Consider the following 19,489-nt stretch of genomic DNA (forward strand, 5'->3'; position numbering starts at 1 on the left):
CCAAAGACAACTTCTAGAGTATCATCCAATATATGGTCCCACTTAAAATAATAAGGAAGAAAACACACAGAAAACCTTACTGACGTGTGAGCAGGAAAACAATTATAAGGAATTAGAAAAATTTATATAAAATTGTGGATACAGAAGGATACAGAAAAGCTTCTGTGCATTTCAAATAGCATTTACAAGGCTCATTCTAATAACAGAATCACAGGCATTTTCAGGGTACCCTATAGAAACTGTGTAAAATAAGGCATTAGGATTAATACCAGTAGGGCAAGCTAATAGTGGTGTTTAGTAAAAGACTGAACTAGAAGTATTACAGAGGAAAATTATAAACTGTAAGAAGTCTGAAGCCAACGAGTAAAAGAGAAACAACAAAGCCTGAAACAGTGAAATCGCACATGAGATCATCATTATTATGAAATAAGAACGTACCTCGGGTCTATAACTACATTATTTGGTTGAAAACAGGCAATTTCTAATTTATATAGGGATCGTCCTCCAAAAGATTTTTTTCTAAACTGGTTACCAAGCTAAAAGCCTATTTAAGCTGATATATACTGAAACAATTATCATGTTGAGCAGTATTTCTATGAGAAAGTACATGTAGTCCAACAACTGGTATGTAGAAACAATTCTTTCTCTCCCTGTTATCCTCCCATGTCTTTTTCCATCTCTGAAGCACTAAGTGTAACTCCTAAGGTTTAACAATTTAGGGGTCTAGGGAGAAAGAAGGATATAGTTAAGAATTTCTTCTCCATTTTCTCTCTCAAAGTTTTACCATGTGATGTTGAAAAAGATTTATTTAAAGAAGTGTGATTTGACGGGAGGATGGCTGGGAGGCACATACCCCAGGTGATTTCCTCCTCATCTCAATGCTTTTGGCAAATATTAATGAAGCAGCAGCAGAAATACCTAACAAGATCAGAAAAATCTTCAGAACCTAGTCTAATACTTTAGTTTTCTTTATTCCAAGGGTTCTCAGTCAAGTGATTCTGCCCAGCAGCAGACATTGGCAATGTCTGGAGGCATTTTTGGTTTTTAGATCAAGGGGCTGCTATTGGCACTTAAAGGGTAGAGGCACAGGACAGGCCCTGAAGAATTTTCCAGCCCTAAACATCAGTAATGCTTTTGCTGAGAAACCCTACTTTAGGCAGTAAGGAATAACAAATGGTGTTTTCAGTGCCAGGTATACAAAGTACTCAAATTATAATTATAATTTAAGTAATAAAAAGAACCAAAGGCACATTTTACATAGAAAAATATGAATACAAAATATGATTTAAAAGCTTTTCTAAGATATAAAATAAACAACAAAGTCTTACTCTAGAGCACAAGGAACTATTTTCAATATTTTATAATAAACCACAACAAAAAAGAATATGGAAAGAACATATATATAACTGAATCACTTTGCTATACACCAGAAACTAACACTGTAAATCAACTGTACTTCAATAAAATTTATTCTAAATTTTTTAAAATTTCCCTAAGTCAGAATAATAGTGTAAAGAACTGTAGTAATAAAAAACTGGTCACAAAAATAAAAATTTTATGCAATATTAAGTTAAAGTGTTGTTTGCCTGCTAAATAGACAAAAGTCATAAAAATGTGAAAACTAGAAGTCTGACTTCATTATGTGAGAACAACAGACTTAATTTGACTTTCTGGTAAGACATTTTAGGCAATAAACTTACAAAGCCTGCCTAAGATTAGAACTCAGTGTTTATCAAAACCAGGAGATGCAAATTAATTGAAATTACATCTTTTTTAGACTCTAGTTATATTTTAAGCTAAGTTATAACTCTGAAAAGTATCCCAAATTTTCCTGATTTCATTTTTCAGAAATATTCGTAAGCTGAATAAATAAGAAAACACACAGTTTTAAAGTTATTCTATGAAAAATCAATGAACAAATATTTCAATGTGATATCGAGGAGAAAATGAAATACGTTGGATTGCTTCATAAAATATAAAATGAAGACAGTGACCATCAATTCATATTTGTAACTAGGAAAAACTGTATCTAGGAATTATATTCTAAGTGTGGTCTATACTTAGAAATGCAGAATCTCAGGTCCTACTCCAAACCTACCAAACCAGATTCTGCATTTTAACAAGATCCCCAAAGGTGATTTGTACGCGCATTGAAGTTTGAGAGACACTGCTACAGAAAATCAGTAAATAGGTGAAAGAATCATTCAGCTTTCTTTTGGCAGTAGCTACTGCAAATGGCTCTAACCTGTAAAACCTGTTTTCCAGTCTTTGTTTAATTGTGCTTAAATCCGTTGGATATGCCACTACAGTGCAATACATGGGATAGGCTTGCAGATCCACAGGCGCCACAAATGCTGTAGCAATATCTAAAATAAACAAACAAGTAGGTTTATAAATTTATTAATGTATTGCTTAAAATACTTCACAATTCTGCTTGAATTAATACTTAAGTTCTAATCCACATAACCATTAGTCTATCACTACCTTTTGACAGTAAATACACAGTTTAGCCAACAGTCTCACTTTGTATTATGTCTACATTTACACTGCAAAATTCTAGGAATATTTGTTATTCATAGATTCCTTAGAAGAAAACAGATGACAGATAATATATATATCTGACCTATTAAAGAACAACCACATGTATTTCTATCATTAAAACCTGGCCATTCCTGAATGTTATGTGTTTGACATTACTGTTTTGACATAATTACTAAAATTATTTAAGAGAATATTTGAAACAATAATTTATAAAGTGCTGCCATTTTATAAAAGACTTCAGATGAAAATGTTCAATACGTGTCTCCAATGCCTTCAGCTCTTACTCATGTTAATTTCTCTCCTAGACTCTCTGAAGCTGATTCCTTACTGAAAGAGTAGGTTAGTATAAACCGCCACGTGAGTTTACAGGTCCTTTGCAAGCCCACAGTTAAGATAATCAAGTTTTGTAGTCAATGTCCTTTTTTTTCTTTAAATGAAGTAAAAGCGGTTCCTATATCCTCTCCCTTCCTTTTACAATTATTCTGTTGTGTATATGCACATCAAGTTAAGAGGAAAACTGGTATAGCTACCTGTACAATTATAATTCAGCTTTCAGCTCTCCTCTTCCAATTCACATTACGTCAGCTGGAATACAGCTGGAATATGTCAGGGGTTTTTTAATTAGGTTTGGTGGATCTAGATTTTTCAGCAGTATCCCCTGGCACTTCTGAGAGCCCTCACTCTGAAATTCACCTGGAGCAACCCCATTTGTAAATATTTTAGATATTTGAGTTCTGTGGAGGATCTCATTAAAAAAAAAAAAAAAAGTCCACTAAAAAAATCTGAAAACCACTGACTGATGATATCATGGGGAAAAAAATTGCTTCATTAAATAATAGCCTTTTTCCTTTCCTTTGCTTTCTGGCAAATTTTCTAACTGTATTAATGTGTTACTATTATTATTTACCTAGTGTCATCAACTGGTTTATTCCTGTAACAATTCTTTCACATTCTTCATCCCTCAGATTGGAGCCCCATTCTCCATCAAGAGGCTTATAGATCAATGATCTGCATTCAAGATCAGTTAACGGAACACTGGTACCTAGTTCTTCAGGAAACACAGCTGAAATGCAGAGAAAGAAAAGCAGATTTACTGAAAATATGTGGTAATTTACTATTTAGGTTAGTAGAGTTAATACTGTCATAAAATTAAAGTATAATTTTGTAAAGGTTTGATACATATATACTTTATTTTCATTAAAGGTAAGTATGTTCAAGGGTCAATAACATTTATTCTTTAAAACATTAATTTCATAAATAATCCCCTAGATGAGCATATAATTACTTCTCCAAAATTATACCTGACAACTTGCTCTATTATTAGTTACAGGTGAAGAAAAAAGTATTTCTATAAAATGATACAAATTTAAAAGTTCTCTGTCATTTCATAATATAATCTCCATATTTACTTTGATAAAACACACCAGGTGAAACTGAACAAAACTGGTATTTTTCAGAAATACTTCAGTCAAAGCCTCAGTTTTTTAAAGTGTAGGAACAGAGAACTATGCATACTGACAGACAGTTCTTATGCATGATGCTCTTAAATGATGAAGGTATGCTTTCTGCCTGAATCTTAGGAGAATCATTAGAGGGTACTGGTGACAAAATCTACAAATCTGCCAAGCAATTTTTTTCTTTGAACTAGACTTCATAAGAGAAACATTTGGAAATATGAAATTTGTTTACAAAATTCTTCCTCCTCTCCAAATGTAACTAAACTCTATGAGTGTGTAGTGTGTATTTATGTGTATCCAAACAGAAAAAAACAACAAAAATCACCCCCTCCATACAGTGATATATTTAGTTAGGAAATAAGTACTGTATTACTGTCACTAATTCATTTCAAGAAATCACTTCCAGGCATTACAACTCCAATTAGCTTCACTTCTCTCATAGTCACAACGGTCTGATGTGACTTCAAATTCAAATCTTCACAAAGGAGAGAAGCAAAACCAGAAAAGATAAGTTGATTAAGATATTTTATAGTTTTAAACAGCTCTAATTTAGCAATGAGATGAAAAATACATTATTGGTATTTCAAAGTGATAATTTCTAGAAAGAACTAGCCTTGGACAATATCAGCATGACTATTTTCTCATTTCTAAGGTTTACCAGGTTTTCCAAATTATCTTTTCTCTGACTTTTTAGAATACAATAACCAGCGAGCAATTCCATTTATAAACGACTATTTCTACTATGTTACAAGTTAGATTTTTTTCCTTTTGTTTTTTAAAATCTTTATTCTTATCTGACAGTAAAAGTAACACATTGTTAAAAAAACCCCAAACAATACAGAATACAGAATAATAATAATAAAGATAATTTGTGTAAGTCATCATATCCCCCACCCTTTTTAGTCTGGTATATTAAAACAAAAAACTCTTAAGGCATATACACTTGTGTGTGTTGTATTTTTTTTAATTAAAACAAAAATGGGCAATGAAACAGAAAGAAAATGCAATCTCTAGGCTTCAGTCACACTGGCCTTTTCTCAGTTTGAGGAAAATGTCATACTCACTGCCTAAGGCTAACTCCCAAATCCTAAGGCAATGTGTCAGACCGTTTGCAAAAGGACAGTTGTTGTTGTTGTTATTTACTACTATTATTATTGGTAATTGTAATTACCTACTCATTGAGCCCTTACATGTGTCAGGCTCTATAATAAGCACTTTACATGTATAATTTAATCCTCATGGCAACCCTGTAAGGAAAGTATTAGTTTATATAATTTCAAAGGCTGAATCCTAAGAATCTGCAGTTTTGAGACTTAAAGGAACTTGCCAAGCTGACACAGATAGAAGACAGCAGAGCTCCGGATATGAACTGATGTCTCACTCAAAAACCTTAACTCTCAGTATTATAATGTACTCTAAGTATTCTGCTGGAGTTACAAAAATATCTTTGCTCCCAAGTGCTTATCTTCCAGAGTGGATGTAATTACAAAAGAGTATTGTATTTTGCTGTAATTAATTTTAATCTTCCCTGTTAAACTACAAATTCTAAGTGGGGTAAGGATTATGTCTATCTTGTTCGCTGTCCCCTACCTCTAGGGTCAATAATAGGTGTGTAATAAATATTTGCAGAGTGAGTATTTTCTACTTTGTCTTCATTAAGAAATCTTTGTAGCTGCAAGTTATCAGCAAAGTAGATTTTTATTTAAGAAATGAATTCTGTAATACAGACACAAAAAGCCTAACATACACTTACCATTATTAGGTATAAGCTCCATATCCCAAGGACTCATCTTTTCTGTATCTCCATTGTCCCAGCTTAAAGGAAGGAAAATCTTTATATCAAAAAAATCTAAATATTGTACTGCAATTTTTATGAAATCACACTGTAAAAATAATTACTTCAGTGTTTAAAAGCAGTATCTTCATCATTTTATTAATAGATGGGGAAAACATTCAAAGCAAGTCAGGCTGAACCAAAATACAATACTTCCTTACCAAACATTATAACACTGAAACAAACTATCAGGGTACTCAGGCTGAAGAGGTTCCTGGCTTTCAATTGTTCCAAACCACCAGGCATCATCTATGACTGATCTGAAGCGGTCACCTGGACAAGAATAAAAGCCACCTTATTACTCTGCAATGAAATGCTGCTCTTGTGCTCCTTCTTCCCAAAGTACACCTTTCAGGTATTTAAGCTGCCTGCATGATTTCAGAAGACATATGAAAAATGTCCTGTACACTCCAAAATAAACAAGTAAATAAATAAAACCAGCAATACTGAAGAAAAAGTTACTTAATAAACATACCTGAAGTGTGACATCACTTTTTTCAGTATCATTTTTTACATTTTATTAGGGTAAGGAGAAATTCACTATTAAGCATTTTCACCAATCTAGCATTTTAAATTCATCATTAAGATTATGCCCAAATTCTTCATTCAAATCAAAATACAGTTAGACAATTTCTTTTCAACAAATATCTACAGTCTATCTTGAATTTCTTATTTCTGTAGCAATTAAGATTCCAGTCTAAAAATAGAACAAAAAAATCCTACCTGCCTTCATCTCAAAATCACCCTTAACTTACTCATCTATACACTCACTTTCCCTTTCCTACAGAAACAAAAACAACGAATTTTTATAAAACAGACAGCAATCCTTATATCCCTTTCCTTACCCAGTCGCATTCAGCTACTGTCCTATTACTGAAACTGTTTTCCTCAAAGACCCTAATAAGCTATCTTCTCAGCTTCCCTTCATGTCATATGAAAACTGTAAACGACTTCCTTCCTTTTTTCGCCATGTTTTCCCCTTTCTTGGCTTTCATAGTACTTAGTGATTTCCTCCTGGCAAGTGCAGATTAGGGTCTAAAAATCTTGAGTTCAAATAAGTTCCCCAAGGGACTTTAAACAAATTAATTTCATCTGAATCAGTTTCATTTTCAAATCCATAAAGAAAAAGTGTTTATGTTCTCATTTTTTACCAAAAGGGGCTAAAAAATTTATAAAGACATACAGTCCCTCAGTATCTGTGGGACTGGATTCCTGCAGATACCATAATCTGTGGATGCTCAATTTCCATATATAAAATGATGTGTATTTGCATATATATAAAACCTATGCCCTTCTTCCTATGTACTCTGAATCATCTCTAGATTATCTGTAATACCTAATACAATGTCACTGCTATGGAAACAGCTGTAAATACTATGTAAATAGTTGGCCACCACAAGACAAATTCAAGTTCTGCTTTTTGGAACTTTTGGAATTTTCCCCCCCAAAATATTTCTGATCCAGGGTTAGCTGAATCTACAGATGTAGAACCCATGGATATGGAGGGCTAACTGTATGGCATAAAATTTATTTAAAAAAATAAAAAGAAGAAATTTAATGACAAAAAAGAAAGCTGGAGCCAGGCTAAGTTAATAGAACACACATGCATGTTGCTGACTTATATATATATTTTGAGTGGGTATGCACTGAGATCCAAATTTAGATTCAAATTCAAACATTCTAACAGCCAATGTTAAGAGGAAAATATGATCTGCTACTAGACTGAGAGTCCATAATTGCTCCTCAGATGCATATAATTTAATAAACAGTATTACTGACATCACCGCAACCTTACAGTAAACATAGTGATGAGTTTCACAGAGTTATTTCTTACGATTCTACATAATGACAGCATTATGCTAAAGAGGAAGAACTGGATTATGTGAGCCGAACCACAATGAACTATATGTAGGATAATGACAATGAAGTTAAACAAGGAACAGAGTCTACCATTTAGAGTAAACAAACATTTCTGAGTGCAGGCTGAAGTAACTATTATTGATGTAATTTTAGACAGCGGTTGCTAGGTACATGCATGTAACTTCAGAAGTAGAAGATCAGCTAGTACTAACTTTAGAAGAAATAATAATCTATAAATTGGGGAGGGGGGTAGAATTATAAGATTCAAATGAAAACACTATCATGTACATCCACTTGAAATATCTCTTTGATTTGTCCAATGCTTGCCATGTTTCTTTGCTTAGATTATCAGCTCACTTCTGGAATATTCCTGGACTTTGACGGCTAATATTTGTTCTACCAATTTATTGACAGATGAATGTCCTTAAAAATAAAAGATAAATTTATCTTATCAAGCAACACATGTATAAATAATCTTAAAAATCATATGTACCAAAGGCTTATAACCAAAACCAAGAAAAAAAATTTAACTTTTAACTATTTCTTCTTGAATTTATTTAGTTTTCTAAATAATGAGTACATAGCCTCATTATTTTACTTGCCTGTTTTAGACATTAAGTATCGGCCTCTCTCCCCATAATTGTATATAAAAGGTATGTGTATTTTATTTAATCCATATTCAGTTTCCTTTATCATGACTATATAAATATTGTTTACTAATGAGCCAAATGGCAAACAATTCCTTTCCTGTATAATTTTGTATAATCACTTCATTTTCTTATGGTTTTCTTTGAATTTATGATTAAGTTTCCCAACTTCTTTAATAGCTCAAACTATAAAATAATTTTCAAAATATAATTTCCCACAAAATCAAACATATTAGGTAATTAATCAGTTTCTTTTTTTTTCCTCCCTGAAGATTTCACTCTTGGAGGACAACGTCTTCCGGACTGGTTGTTTTATAGGCTTGCTAGACAGATGCTATCCTGAAACTTCTGCTGACTGTTATTTGGGAATTCTTTTGGTTCTTTCTTGTTCTAAATTTCCTGTTTCCTACAGAGATTCCATGTCTTTTTCTTTCTTGGTTTTACTTCCTTATTTGATGGAACACATCTTTCAAAAAGCTTCCAGAGAAATGGTACATCAGCTGTACATTTTGATAACTCCCACATCCCTAACTTTTCTCTTTAAAACACACATGTAAATTTCTAAGTTTACCAAGACCAAACAAGAAATGACACATCACCACACCAGTGCCTTTCAATGGAACGGGAGGAGGGATGAAATGCCACATCAACTGATGTGCTTTTTCAAATCAAATATGCCATATAGATACCACACTCCACTCCAAGATGACAGAGTGGCCCTGTCTGAAACTTTTAAAAGAAATATTCTAATGAATAGCGCATCCATACATACAGAAATTAATGCCTCTTTAAATGCCTGGAAACTTTTAAGGATTTTTAGGTTTTTATGAGTCTTGATTATAATATCAATTTTAATTTTAAAAAGAGTTAATCAGTGAAAGAAAAATGTCAGTTTTGTTTTATCCCAGTCCAAATTATTAAACATTTTGAACTGGAATAATTCTTTTGTTTCAAGTTCGAATTCTGTCATTAATATTTTTGGATTAAAATTTAATTTAACACATATAACAGCTAAAGGAATAGCTATAAACAATCTTATAACAATTACAAAATGTAAGAGAGAAAATGTTTGGAATTTCAGCATCAACTACATAGATTAATAAAAGTATTTTTATTCTTTAAAAAAAAAACAAAACAAAAAAATTCCTGACACAATACCTTGCTTTGCTAGTAACATTCCCACAGATGGAAAGAAGATTTCTCTGATTATCTTTATCCAAATTATGAAAAACAGCAAATCACTTATTAAACAAACACCACATCTACGGCTTCTAAATAAGTTACCCACCTATATTCCACCGCCTGTATTTTGCATCGTCAAACTGTTGTCTCAAGACTAGGAAATCTATAACATCAGGCATATCATGGTACCTAATTACAAAAAGAAACAAACTTATTAGGTCACATACCTACAGATTATCTAAAAGACATTCAAATTTATCTAATTCTTGAAGAACAATCTACAATACTAAGAAACCACTGCCTTTCAACAGTCCTTACTTCATGGTAAATGATCCACCAGTCAGTTTACCAGTATCAGGATCTAGAAAAGCAAGTTTAAGGCAGCAAAGCGTAGGCAATCCCACTTCATACTTTATGCCCACTATTTTCATCAGTTCTTGTTCCTGAGAAAGACACAAAATAAAAAACCACCTTCACAAAATAAATCTCAAACTGCTAAACATAACAAAGACATTTCTCCACTTAAATTTTGATCTAGGTGATTATTACTCTGTGTGTATGTGTAAAAATCCATTGAGCTGTGTACTTAAGATCTTTGCACTTTACAATATGCAAGTTACATCTCAATCAAATGAAGAGAAAACAAGAAAAAGGAAAACTTCACTGAAATAAGAATTTTCCCAAACAGTTCCAAAGACTTGTAAATAATTTTAAACGACTGCTGATAAATCTAGATACTTTTAATTTACAAAGATGAAGTTTGCCTTAGACATTAATGTAGTCCAACTATCACTGTAATTACATTTTGTACCAAGCTCATAAACTACTGGAACATACAAATTCAGTCAATCTTATGTTTCTTTGAAAATTAAACACCTTTTACTCCCCAGAATTGTTTTAATTTAAAAAAAGTATTTTCATGATATAGTTTCTTATACTGAAAATAGTAACAGTCAATGCAATTTTTTCCATAATCGCATCTTTTTGGGCTATTAAGTTATAAACACCATACCCGTAGTTCCATTTTATGCCATGGTTGTTTTTTGGGATTGATACTATAAATTTTATTTTTCCGGGCCATTTCAACATATGCTTCATGTCCTTGTCGGAAATAATAAACCTAAAAAGTAAATAAAGTCACAATTTAAAAACCTGAATGTGTTTCCTTTAACCCAAGATGCAAAGTATCAGCTAAACATGCAGAGAATTTAATGTCCTTTAAACTAAAAGAAATTCTAATATTACGATATTTTTCTCCTCTTTTCCTCAAGTTGTGCTACTGTCACTTAATCATAACTGAAATGTTCTAAATAACATTAAGAGCTTAAGTTAAGTAGTTTTTTGGCTTTTCAGTTTCACTATTTTATTTCTGAGTTCAAAATAAGTTAGTATATGTTGCATAATAAAGTAAGCTGTAACTAGGAGTCGTTTAGCTTATTGTTCACCTACTTTTGTGGCAACTGTTCATACATATGCAGAAAACTGTAAAACGAAAAATACATTTTCACATTCATTTTATTCTTATAAAGAGAGCAAGGCATGTATTTATCCTTATTTTATGAAGGTCAAATTTAAGTGACTTCTGACTACCATCCTGCAGAACGGCTAACTGAACACAGTAGTCTGACACCAAGTGTTCTTCCCACAATTGAAAAATTGCTAAGCTTGTTAAAAATGTTACTAAAGCCTCAAAAACTGCTATTAAGTTTTTAGCAACATTCTGGGATATCCACTAGCCTATACACATTCATTCTATTCATTAATATTATTACTGCCCCAGTTGCCTGGAATTTCATATGAAGTATAGGTGCTGAATAATGAGGACTTACCTGTTTAAGCACCAACAATTAAAAAGACAACAGAAACATTTTGAAATGGGATTATTCAACCAAGAATTACATACTTTCTGGTCATCTTGAAATAATATATTAAATATAATTTAATTAAGCATCTTCTTGATGATGCAGGGTCTGTTAGGTGCTATTACTATTCTACATTACAACAGTGTGGTAGCGCTTCGTGCTTTTCAAGTCTTCTTAGGCAGTAGGATCTCTCAATGATTTATTTGTTATGGAAGCCCCTATTTTAATTCCTAATTTATTACTACAAATCATTTGGATACCAGATAACCCTGCCTCTTAACATTTATGCACAAAATAGGGAGATATGAACCCCTGGTTGGAAAATTTTGGTCTAATATCACACAAAAATTTCATTTCAAATTCACAAGAACATAATTCAAAATGGTGGCCAATCATATTTTCTTAAAAATGAAATGTTTCTAAGATAATAGATTTTTTTTAAAGATCTAAGAAATAAATTATGAATATCAGTTAGTTAAATGAAATACTTTTATGAAATAAAACTAAACAAAATGCTGAATTTTATTTTTCCTTTATCATATAAATATATTTTAATCTAGGCAAAGAAAACTGGCAATAAAATCCTCTTATTAAAAAGTACATATTAAGTTTTAAAATATCAACAAAATTTCTATTTTCTTACAATACTTAATTTACTACTGCAATATTTACAGTAGCCTCCTAAAAGATTATCATTAAAGCTTTCTTCCTAATTTTACCTTTTTCATTCATAGCTACAGACATGAAATACTTCATAAAACTGCTGTAATTTTCTAGAGTTCTGTTTCAAAAGCTACAAAAATTATATAAAGTTGCATCAATAGAACAAAGGATGTTTTTTAAAAGTTTAAAAGTACCTCATCACCCATCTGTGGCACAAATGGACATCTTCGGGGAATAGTATCTGTAATCCATGTTGAAGGTAACCATTCTTCTAATGTCAAACCATTTTCTGTCAGTTCTCCTACAGCCAATCTCTAAGAGTTTAGAACAATATGAAGTATTATTATTTTATCTACAAATAGTTAGTAAGTAGCTATTGTTGTTATATGAGCACATCAGACTGAGATTCACAGATTTCATCAGCCTTATATACATTGAGGTTTTCAGCTAAAGTGTTTGAAAAAGGTTTCCTTTGACTTAAAAAAAAAAGTCTAATAATTCCAGCCTTGATATGAACTATTAATTACACTAGGCAAGTATTTCTTCCCAGAATATCAACTGGGATAGCTAACAACTTTACATGAAGCCAAGTTAAGTTAAATATTAAAGAGAAATAATCATACTTATACTGTAAGACTGTGGCATAGCCAAGAATCATTATAATAATGAATCTTATTCCTAATAATTGAGGAACCTAGAATTTTTAGTTAAATTAGATCTCTGTCACTTAGTTCTTACTTACAACCACTTAGGAAATAAAATGCACTGATGTTTCTCTAAATTTCTAGTCTCATGAATTGAGATTTTGTAATTTTGGAGATATAGGTAATTAACTTTTCCTTTCTATCCATGGAAATTCTTCCAGGCCCACCTCAAATCTTATTTCTTCTGGAAGATGTATGTGAAACTCTAAGATAAGATGTCCCCCATTTGATTCCTGAGTTATTATCTTTAAAAGTAATTTGCCAATTAAACATATTATATCATGTGACTTTTTTCTCCTATTTTTAGGGGATTCAAACAACTTGTTCATCACATTGTTTTCTGGAATAAGTACTATGCCTTATACTTCTTTTTATCCATTGTACTACTTTATAAACTGTAAACATTAGATAAAAATTCACTGCCTGGTTTCCAGAGCTCCTAACAGCATAAGAGATATATATCAGATACTATCTGAGATAACTTTACTATATCTCTGAAGAATTGTTTTTCAATAAGCATTTTCTATATGTGCCTTACTTTTTATTTTATTTAATTAATTCAAACAGAACTAATCATATGGAAAATATTTCCATTTTTTCATAGATGCAATAAACATCAACGATATTTCAGTTACTTTCTGGCTCTGTAACACTATGCATGAGAAGGGAAATACAGTGTTTACAGTGCTTACTTGAGATAAGAAAACTAAGGCATAAAAACAATTCTATCTACTGTTGGATTCACTGATAGGCTAAAAACAAACCATGTGAACAAAACTCAAATTAAAATGAGTAGCTTGTAATATCCTAACTTTATGCTATTTAAGATCTGTCCCATATGAATTTAGTGGCAGGCAGACCCTGTTGTAATATTTCAAGCAGAACAGTGAAATTAAAATACGCCAAACAGTAACAGTGGATACAAATGTGGTACTATATGAAGGAGCCTGAGGTATTAGTTTATGGAAAATTATCAAATAAAAAGTGACCAGGTGAAGTAAACTGTAGTCTTGGTACGAAAAGATTATGTAATGTAACACTGCAAACTTCAGAAGTTCATCAAAAGTGCCCAGAGATGAAAAAAAAATTTTACCTCATTAGCCAGATACAAAGCGAAATCAATGTTCTTTAATTTGTCTACTATATAAAATAATGGGTCAGCCTACATTTATCATCACTGATGAGGAAGAAGAGAAATATTGTGCGCTAATGTGTGGTATTCTTCTTTGGTAAATATTCCCCAGACAAAAGCAAAGGAAGTGACAAAAAGGATGGTAGGCTATGATATTCAAATTAAAGTAATTCATAATTATAAAGCTGAAACAAACAAGAGCTCAACTGATACAAGTAAAATAAACTTAAGACATGTATTTTTAAAACTTTTCAAAGCTCTCTGAAGATAAAGACCCTACAGTCTCCCTAGTATTTAATTCTATAAATAACAACTTCTATTTAATTCTAAAAATGGCAAAGGTTAAACAAAATCTTCCATTTGTTTAAACAAACATGCTTCTAACTTAGTCTTTTGGGGGATAGAAAACATATCCCCTGTATTTCATTTACTTCAGAGCAAAAGTTAAGTAGCTCTTGTTTTTAAAGAATGCCAACTCCGTTAGAGCTAACAGATCTTATTTCTATAACATTCATCTCTTGCTTTCTCTAATCTGTCTCAAATAATCCACAGAAAAAGTATGTAGTAATCAAACCAATACTACTGACCTAAGGACTATCTACAATGGCTCAAATGCTCTGTAAATTAATGAAGGCCTGTTACTACAGTAGCATCCTACTTAAGATTCTTATCTGCCATTCTTATTCCAGGTCATGTTTCCCAATTCTTTCCATTTATTTTCAGCAATAATAGTTAATAAGGATGGCTAAAAGCTAAAGGCAATGAAAAAACCAATAAACTTTACGTTTTGTAGCATTATTTTCTACATAAATAAATAAATCCCATTAAATTGTCAAGAAAAATCTGCTCATGTTATAAGATTAAATGCTCGATATTCAGAATATGATGCTACAAGTAAATATTCTCACAAGCTAAACATTAAAAAACTTGAGTAAACATATCTTAATATATTTTATTTTAAAACCATGTACTTTTAAGTTTTTTTCTATTACTACTTGCTGATACACCTGAACAACGTTTATGTTGATCAACTACACTTCCAAAATGAGTGCTTTGTTTTCTTAGAAAACATTTATTTTTACATTCATATATCTGTATATATCAACCTTTTGTTTTCTTTCTTTGGGCTTCTTTTTCTTTGGTGATACTGGTCCATCTTTTTCTTCATTTCCTTTTTTTCTTTCCTTTTTAATCTGTTTTTGCTTCTGTTTTTCAGATTCTTCTTCTTCATCTGAACTACTCTCTGCTTTCTTGGTTTTATGCTTAGGAATTTTCTTTGGCGGCTGCAGATTAATTCCTGCATCTGCTGTCCAGTCAGAATAATCACTGGAGTAGTCACTAGAAGGAAAGAGGGATTTAAAAATACACAGACAATATATACTTAAAAACTCTGACTTACGAAAATATAAAGAAAAATCATAATAAAAAGTAATGACAAAAGAGTATACACTAGATGAACTAAAAATATTTCCTAACTTCTAACTCATCATCTTCTAAACAATTTCTTAAAACCCTATAGGCTTAACTTACTTAAATACTTCCAAAAAATTTTAAGATAAATAAGGTCGCAGCTGTAATTAAACAATGAATTTAGTGTCATCTATGATTTTAAGAAAAATACAGATTTTTGAGTCAGAGTATGTTCAAAATATTGTGGGTTATGCAAAAATAAGAAGCAGAGGGTCACTTTCCTCAATTCCAGCAAGAGTAGAAAGATAGCCCTGGATAGCACAGGAAGTTATCAACACTGAGAAAGAAGCACAGGGTTTCCTTTTTTGAGGGGTGGTGAGAGCTCTTTACAGGGGGAACTCCCCCGGTATAGCATTCATGCTTTCAGCAGCAGGTAGATATTGAACTGGCAGAGTCAGAAGTGTTCCTGCCCAGGGAGAAGATCATGCTTGTAAACTTCACTGAGCATCTACATACACCCTAGGTATATCTTATGCTTCACTGCATGATGATTCAGAAAAATACAGGTCTTACTATTTTATGGATCACTACCAATTATGTTTGCCATTTCTTTTCAGTTTACCTTCAACAGACCTAGGTTTTACTAAACTGATGTTGCAAAATAAAGAATCCAATTATGGTATCTTCTGTTTCAATTTTAGTATAACAGAATATTTAATTACTTGATTTTGGACTTTTATAAATGTAATTGCCTTAGTGGAAACTAAATTATACTGTGTTAAAATCAATAATTAGGTTGCTTAGATTTACTGATGTATATCCTCAACTCCTCTAAAAATACTGCTGATAACACTGAAGGTGTATTTTTCTCGAGTTTCATTCTAATACCTCATCCCTCTAGCTCAAATGTCCTTTATGGGCATTTACCGGTTATCTCCCCAAGAATCATCATTGCAGATTAAAAATCAAATAACTAAGGTGTTTTCTAGTATAATTTCATGACTTCATTTTAAAATTTAAAATGATTTTAAAGAACTTATATAAAAAATATTTTCAGACTTTATTCTGGATACATCTGCAAAGCAAACATCTATCCAAGAACAGAGTATCTTTAACTTAGGAGCATTTATTTACACTAACCCCAGCCATGATCACTGTAAATGGCATCTGCCAAATATTCACAGATGCTACTCTCTGGAATACTCAGCTCTTACAGAAAATCTGCTGCTGCCAGCACAGACTATAAATTCCAGAGGGCCATTTTTTTTTTTTAACAATAATTACCCCAACAGCTGAAGCCAACACTGTGTTTTTAATACATGAACCTCTATGCTGTCTCATGCTTTGAAATACAGGCATACCTTGTTTGATTGTGCTTCACACGATATTGTGTTTTTTTTTTTTTTTAGTTGAAGGTTTGAGACAAACCTTCATGGAGCAAGTCTATCGGTGCCACTTTCTCAATGGCATTATTTTTAAATTAATACTGTTTTTTAATGTTTATCTTTTAAGACATAATGCTATTGTACATCTAAGAGACTACAGTATAGCATCAACATAACTTTCATATGCATTGGGAAAACAAAAATTATGTGACTTGCTTTATTGCAATATTTACTTTACTGTGGTGGTTTGGAACCAAATCCATGGTATCTCCAATGTATGCCTATACTCTTGTTTCCACCGCTGAGCCAAATGAAAGTGAATTTTTCCTTTACTGCCCTGTTTCAAATACAGAAAACTACCAGTCATAACAACACTTGCATATCATTACTGGGAGTCAATGTTATGGAAACAGGAAAGTTCATGATAACAAGAGGTGACGAATTCTTATAACTTCTTACTTTCTTTGGCAATTTTAAGAGCTAGTGCTGCCAGGGAATAAGTATGGGGGCTAAACATAATTATCATTCCCAAAGGCTTTGCTCCTTCTTGCTTCTCGCAAGGTCAGCCAAGGCCATCAGGCCCTGTGACAATGTGAATCACCAGTGTAAGGAGCTGAAGGAATCCTCACTTATGATCAAACGGGGTGGGGTTAACAGGAAAAAGTTAATTCTCATTGCTGAAAGAAAATATTATAAGCATTCAACAAATTCCACTGCAAAAGACAGTTAATTCTACAAAATCTCATTACTTTCATAATTTAATGCTTAAATATTTCTCAAAACTAGTAATGAAACTAGCTTGTGGTTCAATATTACAAATATAATACCATTCAGAAGATAAAATATCCACTAAGAAAAAGTTAAAAGCATAATTTTGCAGATCTAGTTACAATGACCAAAAGTTTTTTTTGCTAGAGGAAACGTGTCAGAAAGAAAATCTATATTTTAGACAACTACAAAAACTCTCTGAGGAAGGACCAACTACAATCCCCAAAAGACTATGAAATCTAGTTCTGGTAGAAAAGAATCTTCAGCTTTCTAAAGATTTTACATTACATTTGGAAGAATAAAAATTCATTAAATTCATTAAATTACCTAGAACTGCCATCACTGTGCCATGCTCTCTCTTCTTCTTCAGACGTTCCACCACTGACAGCAACAACTTCACCTTCCTAGGAGATATTGAAGATGTATTTTATTGTATAATTTTATAAAGTAACATTCTATGACTATAGAAAGTATCAGTGATATCCAATAGTATCAATCATATAAGGTATTTAAAGATAGATTTACTTATAAAACACAGGTCTCATATTTTTATACAAAAATTATTAAATGTATCCAAATATTACTGTATTCAAAGATACAATATTTACTAATATTGGATTTAGAGCAATCTCTTGGATGAATTAACATACTTTTTTTTTAAAGCCTCATAACATATCTTCTAGATTGGATGACATCAAATTAACATTTGAAATCAATTTTACTTCTTGGGCTTTTTTTTTTTAAAGTTTTCTTTTCCTGTAGGTGCTTTGAGAAGCGTAAATTTAGGTATTTTTATGTTTTATTTATTACTATTAAAATAGCTTTATCACATAAAAATGGATATTCCAATGCTAGGATTATTTTGTACAAATGATAAGAGATTAAAAACTACCCAAACATTCTGTTTCTCTTCAGTAAATATTCACTGGTCAACAAAGGATACAACCTGTGAAGCTATTTTCTTTATAAAAATTGTTTTTTGGGGGGTCACAAAATCTTGCTCTAGTAAAAATAGCAGCTCACATTAATTAAGCTTTTACCACATGTCAGAAACCATTCTAAGTTCTTTGTATACATCATCCCATTTGATCTAGACAAAACAATGCTAGTGATAGGAAACAGTTATACTAAGTGAAAGAAACTAAAGCTTAAAAAGGTTAAGAAATTTATTCACGGCAGCACAATAAGCAACAAAACCTATTTTGAACTCAGGTCATTTTACTTCAAAGCTCAGACCCACTCTACGTAAGAATGGTTCAGTGTTATTAACTGCTGGGCAAATTCAGATAATTTTTCATGAGGATAATGGGATACATTCTTTTACTAATTAAATATTATATTCTGGGAGAAAAATTTTCCCTTTTTGATGTCTTAAAAATGAACAATGTATTATGTAACTATTCCACAGAGCTTTGAAAACTAAGCAAATATGAAAAGATCAAAATTCAACAGTAAATGTTTTTTTAGCAAATTTAATCTCTGCTCAATATAACTGAAAAATATCTAAACACATGATCTAAATATACTCTTAGTATATTTCTTTAAAGGGGAACAACAGAAACTTCCTTCTATTCCAAATACAAAACAAGAGGTACTATAAAAGAATAATACTATAAATCTTACAATAATAAGTATTTTATAATACAAATAATTGGCACACATACATATTTTACATTTTGTGGCATAGCTAAATTGTCATGTATCTTGTTTTTGTAATTAACTTACTTATCTTTTTGCCAGATTGGATATATTTTGACCTGGCCATACTAGGACATAAAGCCATTGGAGACTAACTTTTAAATTATGGTTAGAATATTCTCAGTTTGAGTTAATGGTACCTTATCCATAGAGAATATAGGTGAATAATCTCCATATATGTCTAACACTGTAAAACATAGTATGACTTCAAAAATGTATAGCTGTCCTTATTTCAGATCATAGTCTTTGACCTAACTGCGGGTAAAGGGGTGACAGTGAGAGTGGGGCAGGGGAAGGAAAACAGTTGAAGTGCTAAGTAAGATTGATCTGTGACTGCAAATTGATA

General features: G+C 31.7%; 1 protein-coding gene and 1 long non-coding RNA gene across 4 annotated transcripts in view; one reads left to right on the forward strand and one right to left on the reverse strand.

Annotated features, from left to right (window-relative positions):
• LOC140697638 (uncharacterized) overlaps positions 1–3,594 on the forward strand; it is a 28,639-nt gene extending 25,045 nt beyond the window's left edge. Inside the window, exons 2-3 of the long non-coding RNA XR_012074791.1 lie at positions 2,847–2,880; positions 3,507–3,594. This is a non-coding gene — a long non-coding RNA (uncharacterized lncRNA). The remainder of the gene's footprint in view (positions 1–2,846; positions 2,881–3,506) is intronic.
• The window catches only part of PHIP (PHIP subunit of CUL4-Ring ligase complex), a 122,910-nt gene that overhangs the window by 20,688 nt on the left and 82,733 nt on the right, over positions 1–19,489 (reverse strand). For all 3 annotated transcript variants that reach the window (XM_072965524.1, XM_072965523.1, XM_072965522.1), the window contains exons 22-31: positions 17,773–17,849; positions 14,989–15,220; positions 12,241–12,360; positions 10,534–10,641; positions 9,840–9,964; positions 9,628–9,710; positions 5,994–6,105; positions 5,752–5,813; positions 3,449–3,604; positions 2,246–2,366 (exon numbers count right to left, since the gene is read on the reverse strand). In XM_072965524.1, coding sequence (XP_072821625.1) covers positions 2,246–2,366; positions 3,449–3,604; positions 5,752–5,813; positions 5,994–6,105; positions 9,628–9,710; positions 9,840–9,964; positions 10,534–10,641; positions 12,241–12,360; positions 14,989–15,220; positions 17,773–17,849 — 1,196 coding nt within the window. The remainder of the gene's footprint in view (positions 1–2,245; positions 2,367–3,448; positions 3,605–5,751; positions 5,814–5,993; positions 6,106–9,627; positions 9,711–9,839; positions 9,965–10,533; positions 10,642–12,240; positions 12,361–14,988; positions 15,221–17,772; positions 17,850–19,489) is intronic.

This window comes from Vicugna pacos, chromosome 8 (genome assembly GCF_048564905.1).
Source record: "Vicugna pacos chromosome 8, VicPac4, whole genome shotgun sequence".
Taxonomy (NCBI): Eukaryota; Metazoa; Chordata; class Mammalia; order Artiodactyla; family Camelidae; genus Vicugna; species Vicugna pacos.